The sequence below is a fragment of the Eulemur rufifrons genome, chromosome 21, assembly GCF_041146395.1.
Source record: "Eulemur rufifrons isolate Redbay chromosome 21, OSU_ERuf_1, whole genome shotgun sequence".
NCBI classification, from domain to species: domain Eukaryota; kingdom Metazoa; phylum Chordata; class Mammalia; order Primates; family Lemuridae; genus Eulemur; species Eulemur rufifrons.
In genome coordinates, this window is record NC_091003.1 from 6,908,958 (window position 1) to 6,922,800 (window position 13,843).

The 13,843-nt window shown below is 49.7% G+C and overlaps 1 protein-coding gene across 2 annotated transcripts; it reads right to left on the reverse strand.

The window, feature by feature from the left end:
• MYL2 (myosin light chain 2) lies at positions 1–7,980 on the reverse strand. Of its 2 annotated transcripts, XM_069497259.1 has the most exons (7): positions 7,928–7,980; positions 6,512–6,604; positions 4,221–4,296; positions 3,030–3,134; positions 2,056–2,134; positions 1,921–1,969; positions 1–311 (listed from the first exon to the last, which is right to left on the reverse strand). In XM_069497259.1, the coding sequence occupies exons 1-7, from the start codon at positions 7,928–7,930 to the stop codon at positions 213–215; spliced, it is 504 nt and encodes a 167-aa protein (XP_069353360.1). In that variant the 5' UTR covers positions 7,931–7,980; the 3' UTR covers positions 1–212. The 2 variants fall into 2 exon arrangements, with proteins under 2 accessions (XP_069353360.1, XP_069353361.1); XM_069497260.1 differs by lacking the exon at positions 4,221–4,296 and having other exon boundaries at positions 3,030–3,168.
• Between the last annotated feature and the right edge of the window lie 5,863 nt (positions 7,981–13,843).

Sequence of the window (13,843 nt, forward strand, 5' to 3'; positions counted from 1 at the left end):
CACGACCTCCTGTTTATTTGAACTTGGGCTCTGGGGGATTTCCAGCTGCAGTACGTGTTGCCATGTGGTATCTATAAGCCACCCAGGCTGCAGAGACGATGGGGGTGGATAAATGGGGGCAGCTGCGGGGCTAACAGGCCAGGGCTGGGGCGTAGAGAGGAGGGCCGAGCCCACCCTGTAAAGGTGAGCCCTGGCGGGGCGGCGAGCCCCTTTTAGTCCTTCTCTTCTCCGTGGGTGATGATGTGCACCAGGTTCTTGTAGTCCAAGTTGCCGGTCACGTCGGGGGGGAAGGCGTTGAACATCTGGTCAACCTGCAATCAACCAGCAAGATGTGCTGGGGACGAGGGGAGGGGAACCAGGAGGTCGGGGCCGAGTGCAGAGGCAGCTGGGGCGTGGGGGTGGGGGGATGGCCACTCGGAGCCCCTCCAGGGAAGGACTTGTTGCCCGGCTGCTGCAGAGAGACCCTCTCCCGAGATCACGCCCTTCTAGGGGCAGCCCACAGCCAGGGGTGAACAGGCCCGGCCACCTCGCCCAACCTGGGACTTCTCAGAAGGGCTCTGCTAGCCCCCGGGCTCCAGGGCGCGTCAGCCGTGGCTGTCTTCAAGCCTGAACCTTGGCTCAACGTCTCCCTCCATGCACTCCTTCTTCCCTGCCCTTCTTTCCCCAGGCACTGACCCCAAGTCCCCTCCCAGGTAAACATCCTGCAGGGATGTTCTGGAAACCCAGCCTTCGACCAGGGTAAAGCGGGATCGAGAACTCGAGTGTTCCAAGGGCAGTTTATGTAAGCGACAAAGATGGGCCTGTGGGTGCTGCGGCTAAATGGAGACATGTGGCCCATCGTCAGAGGTGACAGCTGCTCACAGCCAGCTGCATGTGGTCACATGGGCAGGGAGGTCAGAAATCTAGATTTTTTGTTTTTATATGCAGTTTTCCCATTTAAAAAGTATTGGCTAGTTATTTTTTTAAAAAAACGCATTGGCTGTTGCTAGTTAACACTTATATTGCCCTTACAGATGTCAGCACTTTAACACAGGTTAGCTTGTTGAATCCTCGAAATATACTGTGAGGTAGTTCTATTATTATCCCCACTTCACAGATGAGGAAATTGAGGCACAGAGAGGTCAAGGAGCTTGTCCAAAGTCACACAGCTGGGGGAAAGTGAAGGGAGCTCTTTTAACTGCTTGAGTTTTGGGAAGGAGTAAATCTAAATACAATGTTTAGTAAAATGGGGAACTTGGAAACAGGCCTGAGAAGCTACACAGGGACTATTTTAAATAAACTCATTTAAGGTTCACTAACAAGGCTGGCAGGACCATCGCTTACAGATGTAGAACCTTGGCAAATTAGCAAAATGCCCCTTCTTCCAGACACGTTACTGCACGTGCCAGAAAAAGTTCATATATACTGATTTTTAAAAAAATTATAACAAGACACTTTACTGCCACCTGCTGGAAAAACTATTGCAAAACCAAATATATAGTCTATGATGAATTTTATGAGACTGGCATCCCAGAGGGTTGTGCAGTGCACAACTTACACAACTGTATGTGGCGGCCCTTCACACCATAGTAAACTGATTCTCTATCCAGGTCTCTATGCATTGTGAGGAAGGCAGAACCTGGAGTCAGACAGACCTGGGTTTGAATCCAGTCTCTGGCATTTAGCATTGGTGTTGATATTTTTGGCAAGTGACTTTACTTCCATGGGCCTCAGTTTCCCTATCTGAATAACATGACAATAATATTAGTCTCTACCTCATAGGGTGATTGAAAGAATGCAATGAGGCAAGTGTTCAGTAAATGATAGCTAGTTCTCTCCCACTGGGGGATCAGTGGTGATCTAAACAAGAGAGGGAGGCAGAGCCCCTGGAGGGTGAGCCCAGGAACTGGGGTGTAGGGAGTGGCCAAAGGACCCCATTACCTCATCCTTGGAAAATCTGTCCGCCTGCGTGGTCAGCATCTCCCGAACGCTGCAGAGGGAGAGCAGGTGTCGGTGTCAGGTGTATGTGTGGGGGGAGGCAGGACCCCCCCTCCCCACAGACCCCACTCCACTCACTAATCAGCCTTCAGCACCCCCTTGCCTTCGGGGTCAAACACCTTGAACGCGTTGAGAATGGTCTCCTCAGGGTCCGCCCCTGAAACAGAAAACAGAGCTTACGTGTGGCACGGGTGGCTGGGAACCCGGGGCCCCCCAAGTGGCAGGGCCCAAGTCCCCCCAGAGAGGAAGGGGCCAGCGCAAGGCTGCTTTGCTTGGAGGAAAGAGGTCGCCTTCCCCTGAGCACTGGGTCTCAGTGTGTTGAAAGAGAAGGCTGAGGACCCGGTTATTTCTGAGCAAACCCAAAGTCAAACATGATCTAGAGTCGGAAAGACTAAGATCTGAATCCTGACCCCGGCACTGCCTGGCTGTGTGGCCTCAGACCAGTGACTTTCTGTCTCTGAGCCTCAGTTCCCCATCTGTATACTGGGAATCAGAACAGAACCTGCCTCCCGCGTGCTGTTAAATGAGTCATGCGTATAAAGTGCTTAGCCTGAGGCCTGGCTTAGGGTCCACCTTGGGGTAATGTTAGTTGCTGCTTTTAGGGTTTGTTTGTTGTTTTTGAGACAGGGTCTTGCTCTGTTGCCTGGGCATCATCACAGCTCACTGCAACCTCAAACTCCTGGGCTCAAGCGATCCTCCTGCCTCAGCCTCCCAAGTAGCTGGGACTACAGGCAGGTGCCACCATGCCCAGCTAATTTTTCTATTATTATTTTTTTTTTTTTTGTAGAGACGGGAGTCTTGTTCTTACTCAGGCTGGTCTCAAACTCCTGGCCTCAAGCGATCCTCCCGTCTTGGCCTCCCAAAGTGCCAGGATTACAGGTGCGAGCCACCGTGCCGTACCCTGTTTATATTCTTTTTTTCCAATGGTACTTTGTCTCCTTGAAAGTGATCCATCTTTTGCCAACCCCAGTCTGTTCTCTTAGTGCCTTAATTCATGCCCAAAGGTGAAGACACACAGGTACACACACACTCACACACACGTGCGAGCTTACCCTTAAGTTTCTCCCCGAACATGGTCAGGAACACAGTGAAGTTAATTGGACCTGGAGCTTCCTTGAGCATATCCTCAATTTCTTCATTTTTCACATTCACACGCCCTAGGGCAGGAAACACACACCCAGGGACTCTGAGCTGGGGCAGAAACAGCCATTAGGACCCTGGCATTTGCCCCTGTACTTCCACTTCAAGGAATCTAGCGCAGGAGTCATCAGAGATAGGGTGGATACACTCAACGATCATGTGAGATGTTCTCAACAGTGTTATTTATAATAACCAGGCGACTGGAAGCAACCCAAACATCTGAAGTGCGGAGAGGTTAGTTATTTTTTAAAACAGTGTCTTCAGAACCTGGAACATTTTATACAGATACGTTAATTTTTTACTCCAATGGAAAACGCTCCTGTTGTAAACTAGCCCTTCTCAGATCAGCATCCCCTGAGGGAAATGCTTCAAGCAATACCTGCTGTAACCTACAGCCTCAGAGATCCTGATATACCCGTTCTAGTCCTACCACAAGCCCCCTTTTGGGCAAGTTAGAAAAAGCCACCCCTTCTTAAGACAATTTATGTTTTAAATATAAAAAGCTACAGTAGCTACAAATGTGAGTAGTGCTGTGCCCTGTAGAATTGTGCAGTGCACAACCTGCACAGCTGTGTATGGTGGCCCCTGAGTTCTAAGGATGGGAGTCGGTAGTGGTGGTGGGTGGCAGATTGGACATGTTTATCTTGAAAAAGCTCCATGCTCACCCTGTCAAGATGATAAATTTTAAAAGGTGAATTCAAAGTGGAATGATTCTAATTATTTAAAAAAAACAAAACCCAACGGATGTGCCTAGAAAATCGCAGAGGAAAGAGACCGAAATGTTAACAGAGGAATGTGACCATGCAGGTAATGTCGTTTTCCCCTTTATACTTTCCCAAATTTTCTACTGAGAGCTGGCGTTGCCCTCAAAATCACACGGAAAAAGTCACTTCAAGAGACAAAAGATACGTGAGGACACTCAAAGGCCAAACATTTCTTTCCCATCCTCTAAAGTTCATCTTACAGGCCAGTTAGGGTTGAGCTGCTCTTTTGTAAATTGACATTCTCTTGACCTTTTCGGATGGTCCCGCCTCGTGCTCCTCGTGGCTGTGGGATAAGGAAACCCTTGTGCGGGGGGACGGGGGCTCGAGGGGGCGACGTACCGAGAGCAGCAAAGGTGTCCCTCAGATCGTTCTTGTCGATGAAGCCGTCCCTGTTCTGGTCCATGATGGTGAAGGCCTGTGGGAGGCAGGCATTTGCGGGTCAACGCGGGAGAAACTGGGCACAGTTGCCCGAGAGGTGGGGCCAAGGACTAGGAGTGACATTCTGGGATCTTCAAGGGGCATCGTAGGACATCAGATGAAGGGTCAACACTTGAAAAGAGCCCGGGAGTTCCTCCGCACGACAGGCGGAGTGTTACTGGGAGCCCCAGCAATGCCCCTGCCAGGTGTGTACCGAGGCGCTTTGGAGACATATGTCCACGTCCGAGCTGTGTCATTCACAATAGCCCCCGGCCGGAAACCGCCCCAGGCCATCAGCTCCGGCATGGACGCACAGAATGCGGCCGGGCGCACGATGGACCGCCATCCGGCCATACAAAGGGAGGAAAGTCCCACACATGCCACAACCCGGACGGACCCCGAAACGGGACACTCAGCGGAAGAAGCCAGACACACGAGGCCACACATTGTACGATTCCATTTCTATGAAATGTCCAGAAAAGGCAAATCTATAGAGACAGAAAGTGGATCAGTGGTTGCCAGGGGCGGGCGAGGGGCAATGGGAAGTAACTGCTAATGCGTGTGGGGTCTTTTCCTTTTTTTTCTTCTGTCACCTTTAGAGGTGACAGAAATGTTCTCAAATTAGATAGTGGTGATGGTTATAAAACTTTGTGGCTATACTAGAAACCACTGAATTGTACACTTTAAAAAAAGTGAATTTTAGTGTATGTGAATTATATCTCTAAAAAGCTGGGGGTTTTCTTAAGTGAGGAACTGGAGTCTCATCTGGCCTCTCCACTCCCAAGCCTGGGCTGTCTGTAAAGTGGGGCCAGTAATCATTCCCGCTCCCGGGGACGCTCCCAGAGCTTTGTAAACGCCCGAGTATTTTACAAACGGGGTACCCTGGCTACATTCTTTTGCGGTCTTTGCTGCAGCTGGTTCCTGAAAGTCTTTGCACGCCCTGGGCCCACACCCCAGCAGCTGGTCTCATTCCAGAGGTTGGGGCAGAGTGAGGAGAAGAGGTGGGTGTCGCTTTCTCCCTGGAAAGTGACTATTTCAAGTTCAGATATGACACTTGTCCCAGGAATTTCTCTTTCCCTGGTGGCTTAGCGGATGTGGCATTCCGGCACTCTGAATGCTGAGGGGGACAAAAGGTGCAAGTGTTCCCGTCCTGTTTGGTGGCCCCGAATGGTTGCCCCTTTGATAGCAAACACACTGGCGTCTCTAGCGTAGCTGGGGCACACTTGCCTCCGGAGGCCAAGTGCGAGCGCGGGTGACCCAGTGTGAGCCCTCACGACTGCCGGATAATTAATTCAGAACCTGTCCTTCCAAGTTCATGGGCAGTGGCTTAATTTTCCCTGCTTGGTACTTAGGTTTGCTTAATAAGGCACATTCCCTTAGAATGTGGGGTCAGGGTTTCAACCCGGCTGTTGTTCAATAAAAGAAAACTGTAAACTTTGAAATCCAGGAGATACTGCCTTACACCGCTAGATTGCAAAAAAAAAAAAAAATTATTTTAACTATTAATACTCAATGTTGTTGAAAATGTAGGAAAAAGATACTCTCTTCTTGGGGCTGATGGGAGGAGGAATTAGTGCAGTAATACTAGAGAGCAATTTGGACCAGCAGTTTTGCATGGTTTTAGTTCTTTTTGTTTGTTTGTTTTTTAAGTTCCTTTGGCCCAGCGGTTCTGCTTTTAGGAAGTTACCACGAGGAAATACCCAGAGATATGAGCAAAGATGTGTTATTTACAATAGGAAGACTTTAGTTACAAATGTAACATCCAACCATAGGAAATGGTTTAAATAAATGACAGAAATTTTGATGCTGAATTTCTTAAAAAAATGCAGGTACTAATCAGTGGGCAGAGAAGATTGTAACTTTGGTTAGTAAGGGTATAAATAGATAACAAAAATAACTTGAAGGGTATATACTGAAATGTGAACTGATTCTCTCTTGGTGGTAGAATTGTAGGTAGTTTTTATTTTCTTCTTTGTGCTTTTCTGGAAAATTTTCCTACATTTTCAACAAGGAATATGTTTTACTTTGATAATCAGCAAAAGTAATTAAAAAATAATTTCCTTAAAAGGTTCACACATATACTCACACTGAATTAGGGATTGTTGGGAGGATAAAGACGTCTAATCAAAAGGCCCCTGCTGGGAATCTGAACAAAAGAAGGTCCCTCTAGCAGGTGGGCTTTCCATGCAGGCGGGTGAGGGGACAGCACCCACCTCCTTAAATTCCTGGATTTGGGTCTGTTCAAACATGGAGAACACATTGGAGTTGGCGGTGCCCTCGGCTCTCTTCTTAGCTTTCTTAGGTGCCTGGGGAGGAAAGAGCATTGATTAAAAGAGTCAGAGGCTGGGAATTAGAAAACTAGGTCAGGCCCCCTCTCTGGGTGGGTCAGTCCATCTTGCAGGGGCCCGGCGGCTCATCTGTGAAATGGGTTATGGTGCTCACATCATTATCTCAAAACAACGATGCCGGAGGGATAAAAGGACACAACGTAAAATTCCTCCAGATCACCCGGGTCCTGGTGAGTCATAGGAGATCGTGGCTCCTGCGGCGGCTCCGTTGCAAATGGGAAGGTACAGGTGCGTCTCCGGGGATGGAGGCCACACCTCCGGATCAGCTCCCGGCAGGGACCAGCCGCTTTTGTTCCAGGGCATTGCACAAAAAGCTTAGTAATGCACAGAAGGAGAATTGATTGGAGGGAAAGAAAAAGTCAGGCTCGCTACGCCGTGATGCACACCAGATGAGATGACGGTTTTTCAGGATGTTAAAATCCAACTGCTCCCCCCACCCCACAACTTTCCCTTGACCCAAATGGCAGTGAAATCTCCTCTGTAAATGTTGTGTCCTTGCACCGTGCCAACAGTGCAGAGAAGGGTGAGGTAACCTTTCTCCCCGGACCCACTTCTCTCCGAGCTTGAATAACAGCAAACGCTTGTGCACTCGACAGAGGTCATTATTATTTCATTTAATTTTTGTAACTGCTCTGTCCCATAAATGCTATTATGATCATCCCCATTTTATGGGGGGTGGCGGCAACCGAGGCTCAGAGAGGTTGGGTCCCTTGCCCAAGGTCTCACAGCCACAAAAAGGCAGAGCTGGAGTTGAACTTGGGCATTCTGACTCCAAAGTTCGTGCCCCTGACCTCCCTCCTGTGCTGACCCTGGTTTGGGGGCTGCCTGCTTTGGGGCGGGGTCGGCGGGGGACACCCTAACCACACATCACAGGAAGAAAGGTTTTGAAACTTGCAAGTTCAAAAGGTGAAAACAAAAAGATTCTTTTCCCCAGCTGCCTGAACAAGAGAAAAGAATTACAATTTGATCCTTAAAAGCGTTCAATCCCATTTTGCAAGCCCCGGGAGTTATTGATTCCCCGAGAGGTCAGTAGACAAGCCATAAAAAAGCCAACTCTCTTATTTTGTTTTTGTGAGTCCCCAGGAGCTGCTGCTATTTGTGGCCTATCGGGGCATTGATTGGGGTGCCTCTGAGCGCACTCAGCCAGCAGCACTTCTTCCACGAGGGGCTGGGGTCCTGGAAAGCCGCCTTCTAACCCCTCCACTTTGGTCCTTTGCTTGTGGGTGGCTTCCCCTTGTCACCCACCCGGCATCACCGCTTCTCGGAGCCCTTGCTACTCACCATGGTGGAAGGGACCCAGCGCTGCTTCCCGAGAAGAATTCAACACGCTGCCCAGCCGTCCTCGGCCCAGAACAATAAATACTTCCTCCTCGCGTTTAAAAATAACCCCATGACCACTTTTGGCAGTAATAGGTGAGGTGGACGCCACCTAAGGCCCCCCCATCCCATGCCGTTCTTCTGAAGTAAGGGCCGCTCACTCGCCACCGGGTGACACGTGAGCCCCGAAAAGGCATTCAAGGTCAAAGAGACAGCGGCTGGGTCACGGTCACGGGGACAGATACTGTGCGCTTTCTGCAGCGCTTGGGCTGGAGACATTTGTGCCTGTCAGTTTTGAGAAAGACAATGGCAGGGAGAGGAAACGGCGAAAATTCTCTACTTCTCCACCCGGGTCCCACCGCAGGGCCTTGGCATCTGCAGGGCCCCCTGCCTGGGACACCTTTCCTCCAGTCAGCGGAGCGGCTCTCTCCCTCCTCACCTGACACCCCTGTGCTCCAGTGTCACCTGCGTGAGGCCTGCCCAGCCACGGTATTGAAAATAGCCACTCACCCCTGCCTCCCGTCTCCCTTCTTTGTTCTGTTTTTCTCCACGGCATTTCTCACTTCCCGACACATCATGCAATGTGCTTGTTTATTTTGTTCGGTGTCAGGGGACAGTCAGCTCTGCAGGGCAGGGTCCTCTTCAGTTTTCCTCACTGCCATCTCCCCACTCCTACAGCAGCAGCTCACCTGTAAATATTCGCTGAATGAGTGAAGGAACGACAACTTTCATTGGCTGAGCACTTGCTACGTGCCAGGCACTGTGTCCTTGGGCTCATGTCCACGTTTAATTTTCCAACCACCCTATGGGGTAGGGACCACATTATCTTCTGTGCCCCCATTTTGCAGATGAGGGAATGAAGGCTCAGAGAGGTGACATGAGCTGCTCAGGGTCACACGGTGGTGGAGCTGGAGGTGGCCCCATCTTGAGGCCCATTTGTGTGCGGAGTCCAGATTCTTAAAGGGCCTTGGAAATAGCAGCTCACTTTCCGAGCACAAGGCCCTCTTATTTAATGCTCTTTCCCAGGACGGTTTTTGGAAAACCAAAGACAGCTTGGGATTCAGGGAGCAAAAACTTAGCGCTTGGAATCGTCGTGGAAGGAGAACATCCCCTCGCCCCTCCCTGCTGGTGGGGACACTAGGCTGATGCTGGAACAGTGTTCGGTCCCCTTTCTGGAGCCCTGCTGGGTGCAGGGTGCTGTGCTAGCTGGGGGAGACAGCCGCAAAGTGACAAACTCCCTGCCCTCCTGGAGCTCACGTGCAAGGGGCAGATGGAAAAAAAGAAAGTAAAAAGTGCATAACCCAGATAATTGCAGGCGGTAACAAACAGGACATGGGCATGAGATCCGGGGGCAGGTGTCAGCTGCCTCAGAGGGGCTCAGGGTGGGTCCATCTGAGCAGAAACTGCAGAGGGGGCTCCTGGCGGCGGGGACTGCAAAAGCCTCAAAGGAGGATGGATTTGGAGGCTTTGAGGAACAGAAGGACCCATGGGGCTGGAGTTTTCTGGAACATAAAAAAAGAAATAAGTTTTCTTATTAGGTTTTCTGGAGGGTGAAAGGAGGTGAGGCCCAGGTAAGCCCCGAGCCCTCAGTAAATGGTGGCTATCACTCACTTCCCTTCTCGGGTGGAGAGAAAAGTCTCAGTTTGCGGGCACACAAACCCAGGGGCTATTGATTGCTGTGACAAAAAAAGGCATGGGCTTTTTTTTTTCTTCTTTCTGGTCACACGTGGGTTAGAATTGCCCAGGAGCCTCTTCTAATGGAATCTTTAATGACAGAAGAAGTGTTTTCACGTGTGTGCCCACACCAGTGTGCACACACACACATGTGGGCGCACACACAGGCATGTGCGCACGTGCACACTCGTTCATGCACGCACAGACTGAGACACACCCATGCACGCACGCGCACACACGCATAGAGGCGCGCGTACACACACACACACACACACACACGCATGTGCACAAGTCAAGAGGAGCTTTTCTGTCCCAGATTCTCTGACAACACCAGAATAAATGTTTCCCCAGCTAATAGGCACACCATGGATTTTCGTTAAAACACCATGTGAGCAGTCAGGAGCTATAAATGGCCAAGCGCAAAGGCTGCTGCGGCCACAGCAGACGTGGAGAAGGTGTGGCGGGGTTGGGGAGCCCTGGTGAGGGGTCAGGATGGGTCAGGCCGCACAGAGGCCGGGGGGTGTGTGTTTCCCTGAGGGCCCCTGCACAGCTGGGCCTGTGGAAGGGGCGCCAGGAGGACAGTTCTGCCTGGAGAGCGAGAGGGGTGGGTGTCCAACAGGGCACTAACCCTCGAGGGCCTCAGTTTCCTCATCTGCAAATGGAGACCATAATGGCACACACTCCCGCAAGGCCGTCGGGAGGGTTGCGATCGTCTCGGGGGATTCTGGGAACGTGGCAGCCGGCCCAGGGCGCAGAGTCCCCGCGCTGCTGGGTCTTGGCGCCCGCAGGCCGTGGGTTAGGCCTTGGGCTCCGGTGGAAGAACTGGAGACCCAAAGTCTCCCTCCACCCCTCAATGGGTCGGGCTGCCCGTGGGGAGCTCCCAACACCGAGGACGAGGCCCTCGGAGTGGAGAATCCAGGGAAGACGTGGGGTTTGTTTTACGTGGACTTCAGGGGTCCGTTTCAGGGTCCACCTCAAGAGCGCGTGGGGAGGAGGTGAGTGGCGGCTGGAGCTCCTGTCCCCTGGATGCCGGGAGGCGAAGGCATCTTGCCTGAGAACCGCAGGCCTGTGGGCCCGAGACCCCTGCCTTTCTGCCGCCTGTAGGATTCCTGGAGCTAATGTTTCCAGCAACCAGACTCGAGTCCCACTGCACCAAAGAGAAAAATAGCTGCTCACCTGAGGCTCTCAGAGGCCAGAGAGAAGCACACTGGGACGATCATTCAGAATAGCAGCTTCTAGAACCGTCAGAAAGCAAACCAAGTGTATTTGTTTCCCATTGCTGCTATAAAAATATTACCATAAATTTGGTGGCTTAAAACCGCACATATTCCTTATCTTGCAGTTCTGAGGTCGGACAGAAAATGGGTTGGCAGGATGGCATTCCTCCTGGGGGTCTAGGAGAGAATCTATTCCCTGCCTTTGCGGCTTCTGGAGGTGCCCGCGTTCCTCGGTTCATGGTCCTCATCACTCCGACCTCTGGAGCCAGCCTCTCCGACTAGCTGCTTCCTCTCCATCTTTTGAGGACCTTTGGATAATCAGGATATTTCCCCTCTCAAGATCCTTAATTTAACGACATCTTCCAAGTTCCTTTTGTCGCGTAAGTCACGTATTCCTGGACTCCAGGGATTAGGAGGTGGGCATCTTTGGTGCCCAGGCCGGAGGCAGCAAAGCAACAGCTGAGTAATAGTCATTGCGACAATAAAACTTCTGTGTGTTAGAATTCATGGAACTATTCACCAAAAAAAAAAAAAAAAAAAAGAAGAAGAAGAAGAAAGAAAGAAAAAAGGTCAGTTTTATTGAACAGTAATTTAAAAAATTACTCATTGGCAATTTTGTGAGCAATCCTTCTGTATATAGACTGCTTTTAAGCAAGAATGATTTTGACCCCCAATTCAAAGGAAATTAACTCAAGTGTAGCTATCTGTTGGAGCCCTACTATGTGCAGGGCCTCGTGTACATCCGTAAAGCTTCATTCAGAGGAAGGGGAGATACATACGTGTTAAGCTTCAATTTGAGGAAAGTGGGAATTTATGTTCAACTGTAACATGTACAACAATCTTCAATTTTGAAAGCAGAGCAGTGTATTAATTTCGTTATATTTTAAAGCCCAAGTGTTGCTTTACTCCGTAAAACAAAACAAAACAAAAAGAATGCCTAAGGGAAATTCAAGTGAAACCCCACAATGACTTTCTGGACCTTTAAAACCTGGTTTCTTTTCTTTTCTTTTCTTTTTTTTTTTTTAAGTGCGGCCCCGGGAGGAACCGGGGCCGCAAGTGCGTTCAAAGTGTCCACGATCAATGTGTTCTGCAAAACCTGATTTCTGAACTAAAAATTAAGCAGGTGACCTGCAGAAAATGTTAGTTCCTGTTGAAAGTTGAATCGTGGCCTAGAAGATGATATCTCGGGAATATCTTGAAGCAAAATAAGGGAGAAATGCAAATAGCAAACGTTCCAGAAACCCAAACCTAAAGTAAGCAAGTAATTCAAGGAAATGTTCTTTGGCTGAGAAGAGAACAGAAGCTGTAGATTGAAAGGATTCCCAACCTCCAAGCTGGAAGGATGGGGAAAAAACACACACCAAGGTATATCCTGGCAAAATTCACAAACTCCAAGGATTAAGAAAAAAATCGTGACATTCTTCTGGCCAGAGAGAACATAACTCTAGTGGAAAAATTCGGACTGGGGCTTCTCAGAGCCACTGTCTCCATCTGAACTTGGATCTGACTCCTTTGCTGGGTGGACGCGGGGCTTGGAACGCAGGGATACAGGTAAGGAAACGTCGGGTTCCTATAAACCTTCCATCCCTGCTTTCGTGACCATGGCTGGTGACATTTTTTAAAGGAAACATTTTGTTTTTAATTTCAAAATGATATATGCACGAACAGGCAAAACGAATCTGTGCTGTGAGAGGCCAGGATGGAGCGGGGCAGTGACTGAGGGAGGGGGTTGCCAGGTTTAGCAAAACACAACAAATACCGCAAACATCGAGTTAAAGCAGAATTTGAGGTAAACAAATAATTAGGGGGTCTTTAAGGGGGCGGGGCGGTCTGTATTTCGAGCTGGGTGCTGGTTACACAGGTGTGTTATGCTTACGAAGATGTTTGCCCTTGCCTGTGTGTGCTACGCGTCCAGAAAACATCAAATTAACACTACGTGAATGAGCACATTCTTATCATAAAGCAGTTCAAAATGTTACAGCTAAAGGCTCCTTTTTTGTCATTATGGTCAAATCCTCCCCACAGGGAACCGTTCGCGGTTTGGCGTGAAGCCTTGCCGACTGTTTTTTATTCTTTGCTTTTGAAATTTGCCACACCTGTAGCAAAGCGCACGACTCTTAAGCATCCAGCCGCCTTGAGCTTTTACATATGCCCATGGACTGTGTGACCACCACCCAGCTCAGGACACAGAACATTCCAGACCCCTCGCAGGCAACCCTCCCCAAAGTAACCACCTGTTCACCTCCAGCCCCATAGATTCATTTTTGCCATTCTAGAACTTCTTCAGATTCCTTCCAGACTTTTTTAAAATAAAATTTTTATGTTAGAATTTACAGAAAAGCGGCCAAGTTCTCCTTCACCCGGGCCCAGCTTCCCCTGGTGTTAGCGTCTTGCATGACCATGACACATTGGTCACAACGAGGAAACTGACATTGGTAGATTACTATTGACTAAACTCCTGGCTTGACTTGGATTTCACTGGTTTGTCCAGTATTGTCCTTTTTGTGTTCCAGGATCTAATCTAGGAGATCACATTGCACTCAGCCTTCCAGACTTCCTCTCTCTCTCTCTCTCTCTCTCTCACACACACACACACACACACACACACACACACACGCCGGCTGCCTGGATTTTTCCACTGCACCATGGGCCTTGGAGACCTTCCTCGAAGTCCCCAGCCCCCACCTCCCTGACAGTGGCCCCGTGTGGTGTCCCCTCTGTGGCCGAGCTGGGCTGTGCGGCTGGCATGTTTAATGCACGCTCGGAGCACCAGCTGAGCAGGCGAGCCCAGAACAACAACAACAAAAAACCCAACAAACTTTTTTGGGAAAAAGTTGATATATTTTTTTAAAGGGTCCAAATAGTGACCGTGTAGAAAAATCAGAACGCTGTGGGATGCTGTAATGCTAGCTGGACCATTTGGCACTGTTTTTATCTTTCATTCAATACGAGGCAATGAGAACCAGCATCTCTTTAGTCTTTGGGGCTT